Source organism: Ceratotherium simum, chromosome 17, assembly GCF_057802395.1.
Source record: "Ceratotherium simum simum isolate JZ-2026a chromosome 17, ASM5780239v1, whole genome shotgun sequence".
Lineage (NCBI taxonomy): Eukaryota > Metazoa > Chordata > Mammalia > Perissodactyla > Rhinocerotidae > Ceratotherium > Ceratotherium simum.
In genome coordinates, this window is record NC_141916.1 from 21,075,286 (window position 1) to 21,097,841 (window position 22,556).

Sequence of the window (22,556 nt, forward strand, 5' to 3'; positions counted from 1 at the left end):
TCTGCGCCCCGCCCGATCAGGCCACTCGGCACACTAGGGTGGGGGGCGGGAAGCAGGGCTAGCTGAGAGGGGGGTCCGGCCCAGGCAGGTGCGGGCTCTGGCTGGGCCTGGGCGGGCTCTGGGGGCGGGGTCTCAGGTTACAGCCCCGCGGGGGGCCGGGGGCCGCCCGCGGTTAGCGCGAGTTCGCCAGTGTCGAGAGGGGCCGGGCGCATATAACGGGCACCGCAGCAGGGAGAAGACGCAGAGCGCTGCTGGGCTGCCGGGTCTCCTGCCTCCTCCTCCTGCTCCAAGAGCCTCCTGCATGAGGGCGCGGTAGAGACCCGGACCCACGCCGTGCTCCTGCCGCCTCGCTGCAGGCCCCGCAGTGAGCCATGATACGCCTCGGGGCTCCCCAGACGTTGGTGCTGCTGACGCTGCTCGTCGCCGCTGTCCTTCGGTGTCACGGCCAGGATGTCCGTAAGTGGCCCACCGCCCCTGCCTGCCACCCTTCCGTGCCGTCCCTCAGCAACCTCCTCCCAGGCCCTCTTCCGCTGTGGAGCCCGCGGGTCCCGGTTAGAGCGGCTCCCGGGGTCACTGCGCGTCGAGACTTGGGCGCATGATGCGCAGGAGCTCACCGAGCGGAGTGCTGCAAGTCAGGGGCTCTGTCCCAGCGTCCTCCGTGCAGGTCGCTGTTGGAGGCATTTTCAGGTCCCTGCGTTGCGCAGGAATATTAGACATGCAAAGTGTAGAGTCAGAGAGTTTTGCGCACTGATTAAGCGCGCTCTTTTCCACCCGCGTTGATAATTAGGCGCACACGCACACAACTCGCCTGGCCGAAGCACTTGGAGTTCGGCAAAGCAGGTCGTGGCCCATCGATCTTAGGAGAAGTAGGAGAGAAAGAGCAGGAGCGAAGGAGCGAGCAAGCGCCAAGGGACTGACTTCGCAGTCGTGTCCAAGGGTTGGTGACTGGGGGTGGGGGGGTGGGGGAGGGTTCAAAGAGGAGTTAGACAAAGGAGATGCTCTGAAACTGGTGGGCTGAAATCCGAGGCCACGAAGAAAGGCTTCCGAGAGGCGCTCTGAGACCTCAGCACCTCTCGCGGGTTCCCTCCCCCTCCCGGCTGGCCCAGGAGCAAGGTGCAGCCCCCCGTTCGCATCTTGGCTTTCCCCCAGCCTCTAAAGGGGACAGAAACTTCCCGTAGGAGAGGCCATCTGAAAGGCGATAACATTCCAACCAGATTGTGCTTTACAAACGCCCCGGAAAATAGCGCCCCCTCCCCGCGGTCTTTCCCCCTAAGCCCGCGAGGTACTGTGATTGAGTAGCTTTTCTAAGTTTCTGAAACTCAACGAGCTGGGCTGCGGGCTGTGTGTGTGTGTGTGTGTGTGTGTTGTAGTAGGGGAAGGGAGCACGGTTGGTCGATTGCTGTAACTATTTCAACTGAATATAGTTAGAGATGGCAGTTTTACAGTGTGGTCCAAAGGCGATTCGGAACGCACCTTTCCATCGCCTCCTTTGGTAAAGTCCCACTGTCTGGGATTATATTCAGGACAAACGAAGCCTGGAAAGTGTATTAGGTAGAGAGGATTTTTTTTTTCCACGTGTTTGGGCACGTTTCCTACGGCTGGGATTCTAGCCCTGTCTTTGTATGTTACAGATTGTAAATCAATCGCAGGGAAACTTTTTTGGGGGGGCGGGGGGAATTAAAGTCCCTCTGCCGACGAGGCTCTATGCGGTCTCGCCTGCCACCAGGCTGTCTCCAGAGACGGTTTGGAAGGCTGCGGGCCCGGGAGAATTTCCGTTCATTAGAGCTACTGACTCCGATGGGGGCAGGACTAGAGCCCGCGGCGCAGCCGCAAGGAGCCCGGGGCAGGAGATTCTGGCCGGTCCTCGGGTGCTGCGCTAAGCTGGCGGCGCGCTCACGGACACTTGTTGGAATATGGTGTGTCTATTAGTGGCCCCAGCTAGGACTTTTTGTCCTAAATTTGCATGAATACATCCACAAAGCTGTCTTCTTGACTGACCTCTGCCTTAGTGCGCAATGGAATTAGCTAGGTGACTCTAAAATAATTCTCGAATTCTCCATCTGGTATTAGAGGCGCTCACTTAAGTGGCAGCGCGCTCTCATCGCCGCAGCTTTCTCGGCAGGGAATGAATTCCACAGTTTCTAGGGCCCAAATCTTCCACTCGCTCCTCCTTCTCCCCAGGGAGAGTGCATCGGAGCGGCCGACTTTGCGCCTCGGCGCATCCCGGCTCCGTAAACCCTTCCCTCGGGTCAGCGGACCCAAAGACGTGACGTGCGGAAAGGCGCAGTCTGCGTGGACGTCAGGAATGTCCGAAACCTAGAGCTCGGGCACGCCTCTCCTCCCCATCTTTCCACGAGGTTGAGAAACTTACTGGCGGCGGCGGCTTTGACCCACATCTGCATTCCACAGCCCTCGCCTCCGACAGTGCCCCTCAGCTCAGGGGAGAGACCTCAATCCTCCTTTGTGAGGCTTGTTTGCGTTGGGAGATTGGCAGCGATGGCTTCCAGATGGGGCTGAAATGCTGCCCGTATTTATTTAAACTGGTTCCTTGCGGAGACCTGTGAATCGGGCTCTGTGTGCGCTCGAGAAAAGCCCCATTCATGAGAGGCGAGGTCCAGTGGGTTCCCCCGGACTCCCTGACCCCCTCTCCCACAATGCCCCCCTGTGCCCGCCCGCCGCCACCTCCCGGGCTCCAGCCCTGCGCAAAGCGGCGGCGAAGCAAAACAGTTCCCCGAAAGAGGTAACTTTTTAATTGGCCTGCTACAAAGAATCGCTTATGCGGCGCTGCGGTAATGAGCGGAACCCGATCAGGCGCGCCGGGATGCTATCGGCAGCCGTTTGGAACTGCAATTATGGTGGTGCTGGCCTCCTCCGTCCACACCTAGGGGATCCGGTTACGGTGCTGGCTCCTTGCTGGGGCAGTCATTTAATCCCACTTTTCACCCTCTCAGTGTCTGTGGGCGAGCCGTGTCCAGAGCCGCAGCCACAAAGAATCACCCAGCGGCTCTCACACCCAGCGCTGCCTGGCCCCGCCCCTGCGCTCGCGCATCCCGGGGCCGCCCTTCCAAGGGAAACCCGATCCGCATTCGGGGTACACCCGCCTCTCCCAGCATTTTCGTCTCTTTCCACTCTGGGCCCTCTTGGGTGAGGGTGGGCTCTTCCTTAGCCGAGACGGGAGGCCATTAACCTCTCCTCCTTCTCCTTCCTCGCCGCCTGCTGTCTACAACTCCAGCTATTCTAGCGGTGGGTGTGTCCAGCAGCGTCTGTACGTACCCTTGGATCCCCCTCCCCTCTCCGCGATTATCTTGCCTAAAGGCTCAGTGGATTTCTTCTAGTGGAAAAGAAAAAAGAATGGTTTATCTTTAGATTTCCTTAAAGAATGAATGATATCTTAAAAAAAATAATTTTCAAGTTCTCTATGTTCGTTTCTTCTCCGCCCACCTGGTTTGTGGCTCTTTCCTATTATTCATGCCCTGCAGCTGCCACTGCTTTGGAGATTTTGATGAGAAAAACAGCGCTGGGCGCTCTCTGGCACGTGGTGCGGCCTCTTTAGCCCTTGGCCTCTCTGGAGCGCTCTTGTCAGCACAGGTTTCCTTTGCAGGGTGAATTCCAGACGGCAGGGCGCTTGTGGAGAGGCACTAGTCCGTGCGTTCTCTGTCTGCATTCTTGGAGGAGACCAGGCCTGGACTGGCTAATCTTAGCCCAGGCCAGGCGTCAAAGCCCCTGCCCCCCCTCAAGTTGGGGTGTCGTCTTCAGATGGAGGCAGGGTCTCTCCAGGAAGAGCTACAGCTGGAGGTCAGCACTGGGGGCCCTTTGGTCTTGCTTGCCTCCCAAGGCATTTTATTAGCCTGCTTGGGTCCCAAGTGTATTGTTTGAATGCACCTATCCTCCTCCCCAAATTGGTCCTAACCCTAATATGGTTTAAAGCACGGGACAAGATCCTAATTCTAATAGCCCCTGCTTACACCAACCCCCGCCCCCATATATCCACTTTTGGAGCCTGGCTGTTTATAGGTTCTAATTTTTGTGGGTAGAATTTTCTACATGCCTTCTGAATTTTAGCTGTCAGTTGTATTTAGTAAATCCCATAATTCCTAGAGGAAGGCAGAAAAAAGAAGGCCTCTGTTCCTGCCCTAGGGGTCTCTCCATGTTCTCCTCTCCTCTATCTTTACAGTCCCGGAGTTCCCATTCAGAGTCTCATCTCCTCCTGCTCCCACCCTAACCTGCCCCCCCATTATCAGGTGTCCCCCACGCTGGATGCATGAAGAGAATATGGTACAGTAGCCACCCCTCGCCTTCATTGCTGGGTCAGGATTTTCTCTGGTGAATAGATGGCATAGTGCAAGGCGCACAATGAGTATTTGTTGCATATGTGGAAGAATGAATGATGTCTTAGAAAAATAATTTTCAAGTTCTCTATGTTCCAGTGGCCCGAGCCCACATTCTTCAGCATTTGAATTATGTCAAGTTGACTGCAACCTCTTTTTCTTTTTCTCTTATGGCTACCCACCCTCTCCTTCCCATCACTCTCTGCTTCCCCTGCCCCACCCTCGGTGCAGAGAAGCCTGGCAGCTGTGTGCAGGACGGGCAGAGGTATAATGATAAGGATGTGTGGAAGCCCGAGCCCTGCCGGATCTGTGTCTGTGACACTGGGACTGTCCTCTGCGACGACATAATCTGTGAAGACATGAAAGACTGCCTCAGCCCCGAGACCCCCTTCGGAGAGTGCTGCCCCATCTGCTCAACTGACCTCGCCACTACCAGTGGTCGTAATTTATTTATTTCCTGTTCCACATAAATAAATTACTTGCAGGTGCAGCAAATGCCCTCCCATGGATGCTGGTCATCTCTGCCAAGAAGAGGGCCTGGTTATCCATGGGACTCCAGCAGCTGAGGCTGAAGGAAAGGCTACTTCTCGCTTATGGGTTGAAACTGAGTGAGCCTGAGACAGTAGAGGGGTCCTTCCTCCCTAACACCTCCCAAAAATACGCTTCCAAGACACACGGAAGGACAGATGTGATTCCACAAAAGTATCCTCTCTGGAATCATCCCTAGAAATTACTAGAGCCACAATGGAGATCAAATGCTGCATCCGGCCAAACCACAGATTAATTCCTCCTCTATTACCACACCTTGTCTTCTCCATGGAAGACCTTTAAATATATAGTTTTCAGGTTTTCAGTGTGGAGAAACCTCTGGCAGCTAGCGGGGAGAGCGAGAGGGCAGGCTCCCTCCTCGAGATGTGGAACATTGGTGGCACTTTCCTTTTGTGGAGTTGACTGCCAGTTAAGAAGCAAGGCAATGGGAGAAGGAGGAGCTGGGCTCTGGGAGTTCTAGTGGTGAAGGGTGGAGAGGGGCTGGGACAGGGCCCCGCGTGCCTGTGCTCTGGTGGGTACTTATTACCTCCCAGCTAGAATCAGTGCTGGTGGATAACATGTGTGCAGGTGACCTGCCCAGCATGCACATATGTGCCCTGTCCCCTGCAGGGTGGGTGGGGACACATGTCTAGGCCTCTTGGGTGGCCCTCACTGTTCCCGTCCTGCTCAAGTAAAGAGGGCAGTTGAAAAGGAAGCCAGAAGTTGCCTTTCCTGAACACTTCACCAATACTGGAAAGCTGCTTTTAAGGTCCAGACCCCCAGAGCATTTCTGGGAGGCCCTCTGTGAGTGAAGTGCTGATTGCCTTTCCTGTGTTGCTGTTACAAAGGGGGAAGGGGTTACTGATTTGGGATGGCATGGGCTGCAATGCCCTTTATAACTCTTATGTCCTGCTGTTTTTCTGTGCTTGCTTCAAGGAGACCCAGCTAGAATGTAAGACCTTTCTAACCACCTAACTCTTCTGCTGGGAGGGCTTGGGCTGCGGGAAGGGTCTCCTACCCTGTGGGGGAAAGAAGAGACTGAAACTTCTGGCAGTTTCTGGTGCCTTCTTTCTCCGTGGCTGATTAGATCTTGAGCCTTCACTCTGCTCCATTCTTTTGCATGTTAACTGCTTTTTGAATAACAAAGTCTGGGTCATCTCCATTCCTCCTGGGACCTCAGCAACCCCAGGACCCCAGTGACTCTAACACCCCAATAGAGGGGTTCCATGGAGTAACAGGAAGCTGCCTCCTTCTCTGGTTTTGTCTATTTCTTTGTTTGATCCCTTAAAGAGTGTTTGAGTGACAAGAACTTGTGCTTATCCATCTCTCGAATCTTACATTCTTTTCTGTTTTTTCCGCTTACAGGGCAGCCAGGACCAAAGGTGAGGGTTTGCTTTTTGTCTTTTGGGGTTGTTTTTTCTTTTTTTTTTTTTTTTTTTTGCTTTTGCCTTTATATTTCCTTCCTTGGAAGCAACGCTGTGCTCACCCAGCCTATGAGTTTTTAGGGGTCAATAGAGTCTGGTTCAGAGGGCACCTGGACATTGGGCCCCTGGGCAGGGTTTGGGGCTTGGGGCTTGGTGGGCTTGCTCGGCTCAATCCTGAAAATGTGTCGTGTTTCAGGGACAGAAAGGAGAACCTGGAGACATCAAGGATGTAAGTACAAATCATCTCACCCCACGTTGCATCTACTCCTCTGCCTGGGTCCTTTCCTTGGGTTCCCTCTAACCGCCATGCTGTGGGTCTCTCTCTCACAGGTTGTAGGACCCAAAGGACCTCCTGGACCCCAGGTAAGAAAGGGAGAAATCCCTTCCTCCATCCCTTCCTTGAGGTACTGATCTGCAAGCCCCTGGTCTTGCTGTCATCTCAATATTTTCTTCACCTGCAGGGACCTGCAGGTGAACAAGGACCCAGAGGTGATCGTGGTGACAAAGGAGAAAAAGTGAGTGGAGAAACAGTGCTGCCCGACCCTGTAGACCCCCCATGTGCCTGACCACCTCCTCAAGGGCCGCCTGTGGATGACTGCTTCACATTGCTGCCTTTTTCTCTTTCTGCCAAGGGTGCCCCTGGACCTCGTGGCAGAGATGGAGAGCCTGGGACCCCTGGAAATCCTGGCCCCCCTGGTCCTCCTGGTCCCCCTGGTCCCCCTGGCCTTGGTGGAGTAAGTATCCTTACATCCCCTTCCTTCAGGCTGTCCCTCCGGAAATGTGGCTTCTTTTTTTTTTTTTTTCTTTTAATTTTTGTTTATTGCAGTAACATTGGTTTATAACATTGTAAAAATTTCAGGTGTACATCATTGTACTTCTATTTCTGCATGGACCACATCATGTTCACCACCAAAATACTAATTACAACCCATCACCACACACATGCACCGAATTATCCCTTTCATCCTCCTCCCTCCCCCCTCCCCTCTGGCAACCACCAATCCAATCTCTGTCCCTATGTATCCGTCCATTGTTGTCACTATCTACTACTTAATGAAGGAAATCATACGGTATTTGACCTTCTCCCTCTGACTTATTTCACTTTGCATTATACGCTCAATGTCCATCCATGTTGTCACAAATGGCTGGATTTCGTCGTTTCTTATGGCTGAGTAGTATTCCATTGTGTATATATACCACAGCTTCTTTATCCATTCGTCCCTTGATGGGCACTTAGGTTGCTTCCAAGTCTTGGCTATCGTGAATAAGGCTGCAATGAACACAGGGGTGCATGTACCTTTGCAAATTGGTGTTTTCAAGTTCTTTGGATAAATACCCAACAGTGGAATAGCTGGATCATATGGTAGTTCTATCGTTGATTTTTTGAGGAATCTCCATACTGTTTTCCATAGTGGCTGCACCAGTTTGCACTCCCACCAGCAGTGTATGAGAGTTCCCTTCTCTCCACATCCTCTCCAACACATGTTGTTTCCTGTCTTGTTAATTATAGCCATTCTGACGGGCGTGAGGTGATATCTCATTGTAGTTTTGATTTGCATTTCCCTGATAATTAGTGATTTTGAACATCTTTTCATGTGTCTGTTGGCCATCTGTATATCTTCTAAATTGCTATTCACACTTACCTGGCTGGCTCTGAGGGCTGCCAGCAGTGTGTACGTAGCCTGCCCACAGGCTTCTCCCCCAGGCCTATAATTTAGTGGAATCACATACTAGGTGTGAGACTGTGGCTCTAAGGGCTGACTTTTTTCCCTCACTGGGTTTCTGCAAAGAAAGTCTTGAGTTACCTGGCCCCCTGGCGTCTGTACTGTGTGGTTGATTCTTGGGAGTGGGTGTGGGGGCTGGGGGAGAGGATGATTGGGCACTTGTTGTTCGCTAGAAGAAGAGTGACCACTGTCCTTGGAAGACATTTAATCTTGGTCCTTGCCAAGTACATTCCAAGTAACTATTCATTCTCATGAAAGAGCCCCACTGAGTGAAGGTGTGGGGCTAAAGTCACTTTTGGAATCAAACCAATCAACAAATTTCATTATTGCCCAGTTTTTGCAGGTTTGCCATTTTGATGTTTGCTGTGTTTTAAATTTTTAAACTTAAAATGGCTCACAGACACCTACTACATCCCATGCTAAAATATTTCAACACTGTTGATTTTAGTCTTTTAAGGCTGGACATATAAAGTCTTGGAAAATTTAAAATAACACCTTAAAAGTGATGTTTTAATTATATTTCTCAATATATGTTAAATAATGTATTTAATATTTTAGAATTAAAAAAATAATTTCATAAAGTGAAATGCAAGTAATTGATACTCTTTCAAATAATACCTATCTTCCAAGGAAATGATTCTGTCACTCTCATCTAATAACACATTTCCAAAACTATTTTTCAGAAATCATTGGTAATTCTAATCAATGCCAGGTTAATCTCTAACAATTGGAGTTTATCTAAGTAGAGTTTTTTTTTCTGTCCAGATATAGCTTACCTAGCCAAGTAGGAAAAACCTCAGGCCTCTCGAGCTCCTAAAGTTGTTGGGTTTACTTGCAGAACTTCGCTGCCCAGATGGCTGGAGGATTTGATGAGAAGGCTGGTGGCGCCCAGTTGGGAGTAATGCAAGGACCAATGGTAAGAAAAGACACCAGTTTTTTGCAGCCAAAATGGCAGGAGGTGGCCCTTAGCAGAGCCAGAGAACCTGACAACCTCACTTCCCAGTTAATTGCTTAGAGCGGCCCTTCTGTATTGGTTATGTAACCTCCTATTTAGTTAGCCCAAAGCATTTAGTTTTTAGTGGCAATGGATGCCAGTTTCATGATGCACTGGAGTGACTAAGAAGAATGAGGATGGAGAGATGCATATAGGCTGATCTGTTAGAAGACCAGTTGCTATTGCTCTTGGAAGGAGAACTGAAGAATGCAGAGAGCAGCCACTGTTCTCCAGCATCCACAAGACTTCCAGCAGGAAATCTCAGCCCTGCAGCTCCGACTTGGCACATGCTAAATGAAACTCAGACTTTAGTAAACATGGCTGCTGTCCAGGAGAAAGCAAGGGCAGCTTCTCCGTCCAAACGGTGCCTATAAATAAAAATAGATTATTGCGTGGGGAGTGGGAAATGAGAGGGAGCAGCCACAGTAGGCCCCCTGCCCACAGAATAACTCCTTGTCCTTTGTCTGGGCTGTTGGCTGGGAGGAGGTGGCACACTGGAGGCCGCTGGTGAAGCGTTTCCAGTAAACCTCCTCCTTTTCTGTTTCAATGCAGGGCCCCATGGGACCGCGAGGACCTCCAGGCCCTGCTGGTGCTCCCGTAAGTACTGAGTCTTTCCTCTTGGTGCTGCAGATGCTCTCAAGTTCTCTCGTGTCAGTTTGTGCGGGTTAACCTGGTGTCCTCACTTTACGTTTTAGGGACCTCAAGGATTTCAAGGCAACCCTGGTGAACCTGGGGAACCCGGCGTCTCTGTGAGTACCAGCGCCGGCCCTGCCCTCCTCCTGGGGAGCCTCCAGTGATGTACCACTCAGACCCCAGTACTGTCATCTCCCCAGTGCTTTCCTACAGTAGAGGGCCCAGAGGAAATCCAGATGTCACTTCTGGGAACTCTGACAGAACCAAAGGTGGCAAGAACCACCAGGAACTCTGTCCTAACTGTCTCCTTTCTGGGTCACCCCGGCCTGTGCTCTCTGTGCCTCCCACTATGATCTGCTCTGCACCTTTGCTCTCTCTCAGCACTAAGTGGATTTTTTCCATCTTTCTTCTTTATAGGGAAACTAGCTTCCTAAAGCTACAGTCCCAAAGTTTTGTCCACTGACTAGGTGTCTTCCCCTTCCAACCATCTCTTAAACTCTCTTGCTTTGTTTGTAGGGTCCCATGGGTCCCCGTGGTCCTCCTGGCCCCCCTGGAAAACCTGGTGATGATGTGAGTATACCTGAGCCATCAGATGAGGGCTGTCTTATTTGAAAGGGCCTGGAGAGGGTTTGTGCCAGGGCAGGGAGGTGGAAGTGCTCTTGGCTTGGCCCAGCAGAGACATGGACTCTGTCTACCATCTACATTCCCACTTGCAACTTAGCTTGCAAGTGCCCTGGGGATGGCTTTGGACCCGTTGGGAAGGGAAATAATTAAGACATCATTAGCTCCAGGAAGGGAAATTGGGAAATGAGAGAAGGGAGAGGGAAAACACAAGGGGAAAGATGTAGAGAAGGAAAAACAAAGAAAGCAACGCTCAACAGCCCAACATTATCTCAATTGTAAATGAGCGAGGAAAAGCTCAGCCCGAGTCAGGATGTCTGTAGAGGATGCAAACGAGCAGAGAGACAAGAGTTGGCGCTGGGGCTGTGCTTATGAATGGCGTTAGACAGTAGAAGTCTCTGGAGGTTAGGGAGCACTAGCCCAGTCAGCAGAGCTGAGGAGAGGAGAGGGAAAGCCCACTGGGGCAGCTGGAGGTCGTGGGGACGGAGGATCTTGCCCATGCAACATGCCTCTGTCCGAAAGAATACATGGTGACCCAGGAAAGGCGTTCAGGGAAGTCTGGAATCTGAAGGAGATGAGGGAGATGAGGAAGCAAGTGGGCAAAAGGCATGGAGGGCTGGGAGGAGAGATGCTGTTTTGGAGTGTGCCAGCTATGCTAACGTGTCTTCCGAGGATGCTGAGGCGCATCTCTCTCCCTTCAGGGTGAAGCTGGAAAGCCTGGAAAATCTGGTGAAAGAGGCCCTCCCGGCCCTCAGGTAAAGCCCCACCTTTCCCAGCTTCGAACCTCATTCCCAGAGTCTCCTTCCTTGCAACCAAGGCGGTGGCCTCACACCAGCTCATCCAGTTCAGTGAGCTCACTTCTAAAATGAAATTCCAACAGTCCCTGCATCCTCACGCCTTCCTGCTGATGATCACATTCCTGATGCTAACACAGGCCCGCGGGGGAGGCTGGGCTGTTGCTGTTTACACCCACTTTGCATAAGGTGGGGTGAGGCGCAGGAGGGGATCCTGGGAGGCACTGAAAGAGCTGTCCCCATGCTGGGCTCCTTGCCTGCTCCCGGGCAGCCTTGGGGAGCTGGCTCTAAAGGCTCCCTGGCAGCGCAGGGCAGCCTCTACCTGGCTCTCCTGCTCTGGGCCCTGAACATCTCCTCTTTGGATTGCAGGGTGCTCGTGGCTTCCCAGGAACCCCAGGCCTTCCTGGCGTCAAAGGTCACAGGGTACGTATCACGGGTGAGGGTGTTGGAAGGAAGGGAATGCCTAGGGGAGAGAAAAGCATTTGGGGGCATGAATCTTCCTATTCAGGTTGCCCAGGACTGTGAATGGACATTTTCTCTTGTCCCCTAGGGTTACCCAGGTCTGGATGGTGCTAAGGGAGAAGCTGGTGCTCCAGGTGTGAAGGTAAGGCCCAAGAAGCACAGGGGGTGGGGGATGGAGGGAGACAATGAGGGGCCCTCTTTCTAGTCAAGGAGATGCTCTTGTGCTTAGTGGAGTTAGGACAGCAGAGCAGCTTTGGTTGGGAACACCCAGTCCTGCATCCTGATGGATGAACAGCAGGCCTGGAGAGCTCGGGAAATGTCCCTCACAGAACTGAAGTTTAGGGGCGTCAGTGCTAGCTGAGATGACCAGAGTTTTCAGCTTCTTCCTTGGGAGTTTTCTGGGGGCTGGCAACGGGGTCCCAGTCACTGACCCTGTGCATCTCTTTTCCAGGGTGAGAGTGGAGCCCCGGGTGAGAACGGTTCTCCGGGCCCAATGGTGAGTATGAGCGTCACCCTCCGGAGGACCTCCAGACGCCTCCTACAGCCTAGCAACGGGCTCCACTGTGAACACCGCTGCTCCCTTTGTGCAAAGTAGATATTCTGTTTTGTAGATTTGATCCAATTATGAGAAAAGAGTGAAATGTATCAAATAGATGATTTGTTCAAGTTTTCACTAACACATCCTTGAAATAGCCCTGTTAACACCCTTAAGGTGGGCTTCAATTTTTAAAAAGTCTGTTTATTCTCAACATTTCGGGGAGCTCATCTATTGCAAGAAGCAAGGTGTGCCTGTAACAAGGCTCCCGGTAGGTAACTACAGGAGCATCTGCGTGTTCTGCCCGGGCAGAAAAACCTTCAGTGTGGAGGAGGAGTCCTGGACGAGTCAGGAAGGCAGAGTCAGGGGCATCGGCACCGTAGCCTCCTGGGCGCGTACATGCTCCCTCCCCTCCTGTGTCCTGGAAGGGCATGCAGGTTGAAGTGATGGTGCAGTGTGTCATTGAGCCAACTCATGCTTGTGCTGTCCTGGTGTGTGTTCCAGGGTCCCCGCGGCCTGCCTGGTGAGAGAGGACGGACTGGCCCTGCCGGCGCTGCAGTGAGTAATTGACAAGGCCAAAAGTCACCAATTGCCCAGGACTTTACAGTTTACAAGGCATTTTCATATAGGATTATTTTGCTTGACCCTCAAAACAACCCCATGAGGTATAGAGTATCGTCATCCCCGAGGATTCCCTCTGAGTGTGCCCGTCACAAATTCCGGGCTCTGTCTGCACAGTTGAAGGAGAGGGGGCCTGTGGGAGGGTTGGTTAGTGAGGGCAGGACTCTGTCTTAACCAGTCTGGATTATTCAGGTAATCCCCTTAACAGCCGCAACCCACTCCCCGGTCAATCCAGTTTTAATTTATGGACAGACTTAAATTGGCTACAGTACTGTGCCACCTTTTGTTCTTTCTGGAAGACTAGAAGTTTGTAGAAAACTATACAGTCTAGCATCGACTCACGGGGCCTTTGTACTTGACACCACTGTTGCTGCTGGTGATACTATGATGTAATGCTAGGGGCCACCATCTCACGGGCACTTCCTATATTTAATACCTTATATCTTTGTCTCATCTAATCCTCCCTCAAATCCTCTGAGGTAGATTCTGTTATTCTCCCCATTTTAGAGAAGAAGAAACTGAGGCACAGAAAGGTTAAATAGCTTTAGACAAACAATGCTTTGCAGCCTCAGACTCCGGTGGCCTCTCGTTCATGTGGGAAATTCAGAGCGTGGGGATTTGCAGGCGATGGAGGGTGCCGGTGTTTAGGTCTGATCCCTGGCAATAGAGAGCCCTTGTAGGCGCTTGGTCAGGCGAGTGATGTGATGAAAGCGTGTTTGAGAAAGATTATGCCTCCTGTTGATTTCATACCCCAGCCACCCAGGCTCTGAGACCCCTCCTCACAGGTCCTCGCAAGGCTGGCCAAAGTAAATCAGCTTTACTCAGTTGTGTTGCTTTCCAGATAATGTATCTGTTTGGCAGAAATTTCCCTCAAAAGCAGATCCGTGAAATAACAGGCGGCCTCGACCCCCATTTGTCAGCCAGAGCTGCTGGAGTGCCTTGTCCCCGGGTCACTTTGTGTGAAGGGATTAGAGAGTGCTGGGCCTGCCAAGAAACACTGCTACTTCTGCAGATTAGAGGGACCTGGCTTGTGGCTTTTTGGCCAGGCTTGGAGCCATGGTGGCCGTGCCCCGTGAGGGGCAAAGACGAGCTGTGTCCCCTGCTCTGTTCTCCCGCCTTCCTGAGCACAGTGGACCCTGCTTCTTGGTCCTCTGTGCTGGTTCCTGTCCCCATGGTAGTCAGGCTGGCAGGCTGTGCATAGGATTTGGCGTAGAAGGTTGATAATGTGACGTAGTTCCAAGTGCAGGCCTGGTGCCAAGGCTGGGCTGGGGTCCGGGCTGGGCCGGCCTCACCTGCTGTGGTCACGGGCCCCCCTTGGGCCAGACTGTGCCCTCTCCCCAGCCTTCCTGCAGGGAGAGCCATGGATGCCAGCCCAGCTCTGGCCTGTCACAGCAGCACGGCTGCTCCCCTTCGCTCATGCCCAGTCCCGGGCCTCTCTGCTGGCCAACCCCTGGAGGGAGGGTGCTCCAGAGCTTCTAGAAGCAGCCAGGCCAGCCCAGAGGGGCTCTGGCCAATGCTGAGGCTTTATATTCCCTCTGACATTTTCTTCTAAGTCTTCTCTTGCTTTCCTGTTTAATGCCAATCTGGAGAGTCTCAGGCAGGAGAAATTCACCGTAGCCAGAAAGAGGATTTGAGCCTTATTTAAAACAGGAGCTCCCCCTAAAGCATCCTTCGTCTTCAGCTTCCGAGGAGAGGCAGAGGCAGGCGGGAGGGGTTCAGCTGGGGAAAGCTCTCCTTGTGGCCTCTCCAGTCCCCTGCCAAGGACCAGGTGCCAGGCCCAGCTCCACCTGGCCTGATGGTTCCCAGAGTTTGAGTAGAAGTTTCTTAGGCCCTGAGGGGCTTGAGGGAGAAAGTTGGGAATGCTCACCACAAACCTGGGGGAAAAATTGTCAAAGCTCAAGTCCTGTAGAGAAAGAACGGGCAGCCCTGCCTTTCTGTGTAAGGAGGCTCAGGGGCACAAGCTCAGATATGGTCCTGGGTCCGTGCCCAGCGCCCTGTCCCCATTGTGGAGCCTCTTCCTGGGCTGGCAGCAGCCATCCTGCGGGCATCTTTGTTTTCCTTAGGAGCAGGTTGTGGGGGCGGCAGAGGGGTGGGGGCAGAGCACAGAGGCATCTTTGAGTTAACCAAGGGGAGGCCTTAACCAAGGAGGTTAACCAAGCCTTAACCAAGGAGGTTAACCAGGCCATGACAGTACTTCCCACTGTGAGCAGGCCGGAGGAACTGAGTTAGGGGGGCTGCTTGGCTGTTTCATTTTCGTTTGGCCCAATTCACTGTCTTTAAATGATAACTCGGCCTTGGAGTTGGGGATATTTGGGGTCTAAACGGAAGGTTAGAAATTACCCAAGCTTCGTTTAAGCTGAGAACAAGCCCACTGCTGCCCCAGAGCACCTGTTCTGGAAGCCACCATGGAGGGGGTCTGCGGCCACTCCCTCCAGAGGGGCTGTCCTGTAGCTCACACCTCACCAGCCTCATGCTCAGCCCTGGGGCACCCCGGGCACGTGGTGCCCACGTTTTCTGTGTGGGTGGGCTGTGGGCAGGGAGGGACTGGTCATGTGGGCGCCTCTCATGGCTGCTTCCTTCTCCTCGCTCACAGGGTGCCCGGGGCAACGACGGTCAACCAGGCCCTGCAGGGCCTCCGGTAAGTTCATCCTCATCCTCATCCTCATCCTCGGCAGGTTTACTTGAGTCTCATTCAGCAGCGCAGTGAGGTCTGCAGTGTTTATCCAGTGTAACCACAGCAGTGCTCTGCCTTCTACTGGACAGGAGGAAGAATAATCTTTCAATATTATGCGAGCACGTTGATAACAAGCTTTGAAGTAATGGTTCGCTTTTCTCAGTCTTTTTGAGGAGGGACAGAGAGGGAAGTGAAAGAATCATCTACTTCTCACCATGTCTAGGGTCAGAAACTTGCTTTGCCATGGGAAACCAGGCTTGGGGACACTGGCAGTGGGGACAGTTTTCATCCAGGGGTTTTCAGCCACAATGGATGTAGAGCAAAATCAGTTCAGAGGTGGGAAGGAGTGTGAGATGTGGGGGTGGCTCACTTTGGAGGCTGGAGAGATTCTGCAGAAACCACATTGACCTCTCCACTCTCTTTCTTCCTGCAGGGTCCCGTGGGTCCTGCTGGTGGTCCTGGATTCCCTGGTGCTCCCGGGGCCAAGGTGCGTGCCCTGCTGGTCGACTCAGGAACCCCCTTTTCCCCATAACCCTTGCTGATTGCCCCCTTCCCTTCTGAGTCTCCCACCCCCACCGGCTCTTGCTCTCATGGAGGCCAGGGAGACAGCCAGGCATTTCGCAGAGTCACCAGCTGGAAGAGAAAGTAAGATGGAATGATAAAACGCTGGGGGTACAGTTATAGCTTCAGAGTGGGGAAAGGCAGAAAAAGATGGGGAGACACCGGAGCCCTGGGAGGGAGCAGAGACCAGGAACCGAAAGCAGGCAGAGTCAGCAGATGCTAGACCCGGAAGAGAGTTGGAGGGAAGTGGGCAAGGAGCCGGTTCCATGCTTCCCCCTCTCCCCTGCTTAATTTGGGGGGCTTGGCTCTTCCAAGCTGTGTTAATAGAGTTCTTCCGAGCATTAATAGAGGCCAGTGGGAGGGCAGCCAGTTCAGGGAAAGGCTCCTGTGGCCCAGGAGGGGTTCCAATGCACGCGTCCCTGGGAATTCTCTCCCACTGCCGCCAGGAGATGAATAAGGAGCCTCCATGTGGTCACTGGCATCAGGTTGCCTTTCCCCTCCTGGGGGTTTCCATGGCAACCAGACAGTGTCTGAGGCCCTGGGAGCCGGGTGAAGGAGACCCATTGTGAAGAGGGACAGCGGAAGGTGCGGGGGCCTGACATTTAGAAAATAATAATTACAGAAGTGAAGCAGGAATGTTCTGAGAGGAAACCTGAGGAGGCCCTGCCCTCCCTCCAGGTCAGCCGTCCTCCACTGGGACTCTGCCATTCAGAGAGCCCAGGTCTCAGCCAGTTGTACTTTCAGGAAAAAATGAAAGTAAAAGCAGATGCCATTTTGGGGGGTGGGGGGTGACAGAAGCCGAGGAGCGCTGGACTGCAGTCATAGCCTGGGGAAGCAGAGTCGGGGTGCTTGTCCTAGCTTGTTTTCACCCTGGCTTTCTGCCTCACTTTAGACGGGCTTGGGCCAGAGCCTGGGGCCGCAGTGTGCACACATCACCAGGCACAAGCGGAGTGGTGCCCTGAGCAAGATGCTCAAGAGCCCCCATTTCCTCAGTAAAAGAGAAAATAGGTGCAGACAGGGGAGGTAGAGGTGCCTGCCCGTCTCAGCCGTCTGTCCATCTCACCACGATGTTAGGCTGGCAGGATCCTCCAGCACAGGCTTTCCTGTTGGTGCTGATGGGGCCAGCACGATGCCCGTTGCTGTAGCATGTAACTGTGCTTTTGCGTGAGGTGGTGTACGGTGTAGGCAGGAGATGGAGAGTAGAGGAGGCAGAGGGAGGAAGTCATCAGGTGGGGGAGCTCAGTCACGCGGCCTGTGTGGGAACAAGTGTGGGAACAGGTGTGCTCACATGCAGGGTGGATGCATGCATATAACGCAGCTATACGTTTTGGTGCATGCATGCAGTTCGCCCTGAACTGTTGCTGGCCCACAAGAGGTCCGCGTCCCCCTGTCGTCTCTTCATTCCATTCCTCCTTGTCTCTTCCCAGGGTGAAGCTGGCCCCACTGGTGCTCGTGGTCCTGAAGGTGCTCAAGGTCCTCGTGGTGAACCTGGTACTCCTGGGTCCCCCGGGCCTGTGGGTGCCGCTGTAAGTGCAGCTTCTCTTTGGCCTGAAGGGTCTGGGGTCTGTGGCCTTGGCACTCTTGCCTCTGTGCTTAGCTGTGAGGGAAGTGGACCCCAATCACCAGACCTTCATCCTGACTCAACGCCTGCCCCCTCATCTCTAGAGACAAGTCTCGCTCCGTCTCCAGTCCTCCCCTGGAAACATCCAGTGGGACTGTGCCTGGAATGGACAGCTGCGGGGAGGGCTCGGCGGTGGCTGGGATTTATTCTTTGCTGCTCATTTTATAACGATGCCATCTCCTTTTTCAGGGTAACCCTGGAACTGACGGAATTCCTGGAGCCAAAGGATCTGCTGTGAGTGTCGCCCTGGCCGTGGCTCCTCCAGGTGGGGTCGGTCCTTCCCTGCCCCCCTCCTCATGCCCCTCTCTTCTGCTCACACTCACAGGGTGCTCCTGGCATTGCTGGTGCTCCCGGCTTCCCTGGGCCCCGTGGTCCACCCGGCCCTCAAGGTGCTACTGGTCCTCTGGGCCCGAAAGGTCAGACGGTAAGAGCCCAGAGTGAACCCAAGTCCCAGGGACACCGCTGGAGTCAAACCCTGCCCTCCCTCCTTCCTGTGCTCGCCGGTGTCCTCAGTGGGCGTCTTGAAGGGTTTCTGGAGGTGGGGGCCGGGCCGTGGAGAGAACCCAGTGTGAGACCCTGCCTCTCTCTTTGTCAAGGGTGAACCTGGTATTGCTGGCTTCAAAGGCGAACAAGGCCCCAAGGGAGAACCTGTGAGTATCCGCCACCGTGAGGCCAGCCCTTGTCTTTCCACGCTGCTGCTCTGCCGGCCCAGGGCCGTCCCCCGCCCACTGCCCGCCTCCCCTGTAGCCCCAGCCCCCAGTCTGAGATCTCTTGGGCTGTGCCCAGAGAAGGCGACGTGACAGGGCTGAGAAGCTGGTGCAGCTCCAGCTCCCGTCTCCGGCTTCGCCGGTTTGAACAATGCGAATTTCACACACTCTCTCTTCCCTCTGGGCCACCTCTGCTCTTCCCCAGCTGACCCTGTATGGCCTCCCTTCCCCAAGTCCCCCAGCCCTGAAGCAATTGCCGAGGCCACTTCCTCCACACCCGGGGCCAGCGCTTGCCCCAGGGCCAGGCGAAGACTCACCCTCTTTCTCTTTCGTGTTGGTTCTCAGGGCCCTGCCGGCCCCCAAGGAGCCCCTGGTCCTGCTGGTGAAGAAGGGAAACGAGGTGCCCGCGGAGAGCCTGGTGGTGCTGGGCCCGTCGGTCCCCCTGGAGAAAGAGTAAGTGGGCGAAGAGTCCCCACTTTCACTGGGTGTGACCTCGAGATGGAAGCCGAGACCTGTGGCTCTGTGTTCTGCCAAGTCCTGTGGGCTTCCGGACACCACACTCCACTTCTCTCACCTTCTCCTTACTTGTGATCCCACCCCTGGGATGACGTGAAAGAGTTTGAGCTCCTTCCCAGGAAGGTGGGGACAGGCCCAAGGAGTTAATCTCTCAGAATCTTGAGAGCTGTAGCTACTGCTCCACAGAAATCATGGTTGGTGGGTTGGTGGGTTGGTGGGATGGACACCCTGGACCCTGGCTAGGCTCTCTGCAGCCATGGCGGCGTCAGGGGCCATTCTAAGTTGCTGCCTCTCCTCCCCACTTCTTCCTAGGGTGCTCCTGGCAACCGTGGTTTCCCAGGTCAAGATGGTCTGGCTGGTCCCAAGGTGAGCGGGGGAAGAGGGACTGGGGTCTGTCCCTTCCTGCATCCCTGGTCAAATGGCCTCGCACTGACCCCCTGCCTCCTGTTGTATAGGGAGCCCCTGGAGAGCGAGGGCCTAGCGGCCTTGCTGGCCCCAAGGGAGCCAATGGTGACCCTGGCCGTCCTGGCGAGCCGGGCCTTCCTGGAGCCCGGGTAAGTAGAGCTGCTTTTGCCCTCGGCTTCTGACTCTGAGCAGCCCCCTCTTGCCCTTCCCTACCTGCTGCCTCCAACCCTGTGCTGCCAGGATTGGGAGGTACTGGGGCCTGCCCTGACCCCATCCTCTTCTCCCTCCTGAACAAAAGGGTCTCACTGGTCGCCCTGGTGATGCTGGTCCTCAAGGCAAAGTCGGTCCTTCTGTAAGTCCATCATCTGGGGTTGTTGGGAGGGGTGGGAGGATATCCTTGGGGAAGCAGGTGGGAAGAGAGACAGGAATTGGGTGGGGGCAGCCTGTGAATCTTGAGAATTGTAGAGGGGGATAGATGCCAGTTACTGGGGCCGGTGTGGCCTATGCTGGGGCTGTGAGCTCTGGAAATGCCACCCCCTTGCGCATTTGGGCCTTTCCTTGGGGGAAGACAAAGCCTGGTGTGCACTTTCAGGGGGAAAACTTCTAAGCTAAGCAGTGCCTTGTCGCCGATGGGGTCCATGTGTGTGGTGTGGGCTGCTGGCTGCAACCTTGGTCAGTCCCACGCTGTGTGTCTAGCCGGTGTCTAGCCCTGTGCCAGCCGCATAGCAGACACTTAATAGATATCGGATGGACGAATGTGGTCAGAGTGTCTCCGTTCTGAGAATGATGTCCTCTCTTTCAGGGAGCCCCTGGTGAAGATGGTCGCCCTGGACCTCCAGGTCCTCAGGGGGCTCGTGGGCAGCCTGGTGTCATGGGTTTCCCTGGCCCCAAAGGTGCCAATGTAAGTAACAACCTGCCCTTCCATTCCCTCCACACGGTGCTTCCTCCCTCCCTGCCCCTGGGAAAGGCCTGGCTCCTGAATAGTTAACCCAAGGGTAGTGATGAGTGGGACCCCTGGTGCCATGGGCAGCTCGGGCCTCCATGTCCCTCAGGGGTGCATGTGGTCTGGGGAGACTCAGGGCTCCTTAGAGCCTCAGGACATCTCAGCCATGACATTGTCCCATGGGGCAGTGCTGTCACACCTCTGAGCATAAGAGAAGGTGTTGATACTCGGCTTTAGTCTTTGCTGTGGTCCCAAGCCCCAGTCTCCCCAGCCTGCTCTACTCCCCACTCCCACCAAAACCCTCCACCTCATGGTCCTGCACTCTTTCCTCCAGGGCGAGCCTGGCAAAGCTGGTGAGAAGGGACTGCCTGGTGCTCCTGGTCTGAGAGTAAGTACCCTCCCCACTGCCTGTGACCTGGTGTTGGCTGGACACCTGCGAGGGGAGAGGCATCCCTCTGGCATGCTCCTGGGGTCCCTAGTTGGCAGTGTGGATGCCTGTGGCTGAGCCTGTGCTGCTCTGGGCTCTTTGGGAGTCCACACAGGGAGATGAGGAAGCCTGCCATGCTGAGAAAGACTTAGGGAGGATGGGTGGAAATGGGGTTTGGTGGGGGTGGTGGAGGTCTGGAAACTCTGGGCCACAAAGTGCACCTGCCTAGCCCTGGGGGTCTGCGGAACTGAAGAAAAGTGTGTCCTTACACCACCCTTTTCTCTCCCCACTAGGGTCTTCCTGGCAAAGATGGTGAGACAGGTGCTGCAGGACCCCCTGGACCCGCTGTAAGTACCTGCCCAGCTTTTCCAGGTGGCCCTGTGGGCAGGGGCTTGGTGGGATGGAGGTGGGGAGACTTCAGGCCACCCAATAGTGGAGCTGACAGGCGGCTGTGGATCTGGGCTGATCCAGGACACCTGACCAGCCTGAGCTGAGGCAAGGTGTCCCAGGAGGCAGTGTGGCCCCCCCGGTTGTCAGGGGTCAGGTCATTGGTGGGAGAACAGTGAGGCACGCACGCATGCACGTACACTTTGCTTGGGTGATGCAGGAAGATGGCGGAAAGCTGTCTGCCCTGCCCTCCTGCTGGCCGCCCCAGGCCCCTCCAGCGGAGGCTCTCAGATTCTCTGGGCACTGGCTCACCTCACCTTTGTTTCCTTCTGCAGGGACCTGCTGGTGAACGAGGCGAGCAGGGTGCTCCTGGGCCATCTGGGTTCCAGGTAGGTGACTGGACTGGGCTTTCTCTTCAGTCCCTTTCCACACCCAGGGCTCCGCGGGGCAGCAGCAGGCACCGTGGGCGAGGGCCCACCCCTCTTGAGAGGGACCTGGAGAACGAGGCTTCCCTGCACTCCTGACTGTAGCCCTGTGCCCCTGTGCCGGGCCTCCCTGGTGGCTGGGGACAACAAACTCAGTCCTTTCCTAATGCATGTCCCTTTGGCTTCTAGGGACTTCCTGGCCCTCCTGGTCCCCCAGGTGAAGGTGGAAAACCAGGTGACCAGGTGAGTATGGGGCTCTTGAACCTGCAACCTGTTTAGATGGGAAGATCTATTCTGATGCCCAGGAGACAAGGGCAGGAGGGCACGAGGAGCCCGGGAGGCCTGGGAATGTCCAGGACCCACATCCCAACTCTCCGCAGAAGACAGTCTGAGCTCAGCCCTCAGTGGGAGAGATGCTCAGCCAAGGCTCTGTGACATACGAGCCTTCGCTCTCTCACATCCATTTTTGTTCTTCAGGGCGTTCCCGGAGAAGCTGGAGCCCCTGGCCTCGTGGGTCCCAGGGTGAGTGTCCTATTGGCCATCTCTGGTGGTCTCCTTGGGCCTGCTCTCTCCCTGTGCAGTTCTGCCAGTGCGTCCCAGCAGCACAGCCGCCCTGGGTCCTGGGGTCTCACTCTGCTCCCCACCTCCTTGCTTCTCCCTGCTCCTCCTCTCTCCCTGGGCCTCCGCCCCATCTCTTGCCTGATTGCTCCTTGGTGTCTCTGCTGCAGGGTGAACGAGGTTTCCCAGGTGAACGTGGCTCTCCCGGTGCCCAGGGCCTCCAGGGCGCCCGTGGCCTCCCAGGCACTCCTGGCACTGATGGTCCCAAAGTAAGTGAGGCGGGTCCTGCTTGGTCTTCTGGGTGGGCCTGGGAGGCCCTGTTGAGGGAGGAGGAGGAGAAAGAGGAGGGGGCTCAGGAGGAATGAAGATAGAAGGAGGGAGGTGTGGAAGACGAGACAGAAAGGAGGTATGGGCAGAGGAGGAAGGGTAGGAAAGGGGGCACGTGGGTCCTGGGGGAGGTGCTGCCCACCACAGACTCCTTCTTCCCCCACAGGGCGCAGCCGGCCCAGCTGGCCCGCCTGGGGCTCAGGGCCCTCCAGGTCTGCAGGGGATGCCCGGTGAGAGGGGAGCAGCTGGTATCGCTGGGCCCAAGGGAGACAGAGTAAGTACTGAGTTGACCATGCCTTCTCCAGAGCCATACTTCCCTGCCCCCACCCTCTCCCCGCGGG

At 54.9% G+C, this 22,556-nt stretch overlaps 1 protein-coding gene across 4 annotated transcripts in view; it reads left to right on the forward strand.

Annotated features, from left to right (window-relative positions):
* Positions 1 to 221: 221 nt before the first annotated feature.
* Positions 222 to 22,556, forward strand: part of COL2A1 (collagen type II alpha 1 chain) — a 32,250-nt gene continuing 9,915 nt past the window's right edge. The window contains exons 1-34 of one of the 4 annotated variants that reach the window (XM_004428937.3): positions 222 to 456; positions 4,560 to 4,766; positions 6,222 to 6,238; positions 6,477 to 6,509; positions 6,611 to 6,643; positions 6,742 to 6,795; positions 6,913 to 7,014; positions 8,843 to 8,920; positions 9,551 to 9,595; positions 9,694 to 9,747; positions 10,148 to 10,201; positions 10,954 to 11,007; positions 11,416 to 11,469; positions 11,597 to 11,650; positions 11,960 to 12,004; positions 12,548 to 12,601; positions 15,258 to 15,302; positions 15,772 to 15,825; positions 17,327 to 17,425; positions 17,710 to 17,754; positions 17,846 to 17,944; positions 18,117 to 18,170; positions 18,573 to 18,680; positions 19,056 to 19,109; positions 19,199 to 19,297; positions 19,447 to 19,500; positions 19,951 to 20,049; positions 20,426 to 20,479; positions 20,812 to 20,865; positions 21,241 to 21,294; positions 21,520 to 21,573; positions 21,808 to 21,852; positions 22,059 to 22,157; positions 22,382 to 22,489. In XM_004428937.3, coding sequence (XP_004428994.1) covers positions 372 to 456; positions 4,560 to 4,766; positions 6,222 to 6,238; positions 6,477 to 6,509; positions 6,611 to 6,643; positions 6,742 to 6,795; positions 6,913 to 7,014; positions 8,843 to 8,920; positions 9,551 to 9,595; positions 9,694 to 9,747; positions 10,148 to 10,201; positions 10,954 to 11,007; positions 11,416 to 11,469; positions 11,597 to 11,650; positions 11,960 to 12,004; positions 12,548 to 12,601; positions 15,258 to 15,302; positions 15,772 to 15,825; positions 17,327 to 17,425; positions 17,710 to 17,754; positions 17,846 to 17,944; positions 18,117 to 18,170; positions 18,573 to 18,680; positions 19,056 to 19,109; positions 19,199 to 19,297; positions 19,447 to 19,500; positions 19,951 to 20,049; positions 20,426 to 20,479; positions 20,812 to 20,865; positions 21,241 to 21,294; positions 21,520 to 21,573; positions 21,808 to 21,852; positions 22,059 to 22,157; positions 22,382 to 22,489 — 2,301 coding nt within the window. In that variant the 5' untranslated portion in view covers positions 222 to 371. Of the gene's footprint in view, positions 457 to 3,103; positions 3,266 to 3,399; positions 3,796 to 4,559; positions 4,767 to 6,221; positions 6,239 to 6,476; positions 6,510 to 6,610; positions 6,644 to 6,741; positions 6,796 to 6,912; positions 7,015 to 8,842; positions 8,921 to 9,550; positions 9,596 to 9,693; positions 9,748 to 10,147; positions 10,202 to 10,953; positions 11,008 to 11,415; positions 11,470 to 11,596; positions 11,651 to 11,959; positions 12,005 to 12,547; positions 12,602 to 15,257; positions 15,303 to 15,771; positions 15,826 to 17,326; positions 17,426 to 17,709; positions 17,755 to 17,845; positions 17,945 to 18,116; positions 18,171 to 18,572; positions 18,681 to 19,055; positions 19,110 to 19,198; positions 19,298 to 19,446; positions 19,501 to 19,950; positions 20,050 to 20,425; positions 20,480 to 20,811; positions 20,866 to 21,240; positions 21,295 to 21,519; positions 21,574 to 21,807; positions 21,853 to 22,058; positions 22,158 to 22,381; positions 22,490 to 22,556 lie in introns of those variants that run through there. The other 3 variants (XM_087442489.1, XM_087442488.1, XM_004428938.3) reach the window with 3 other exon arrangements.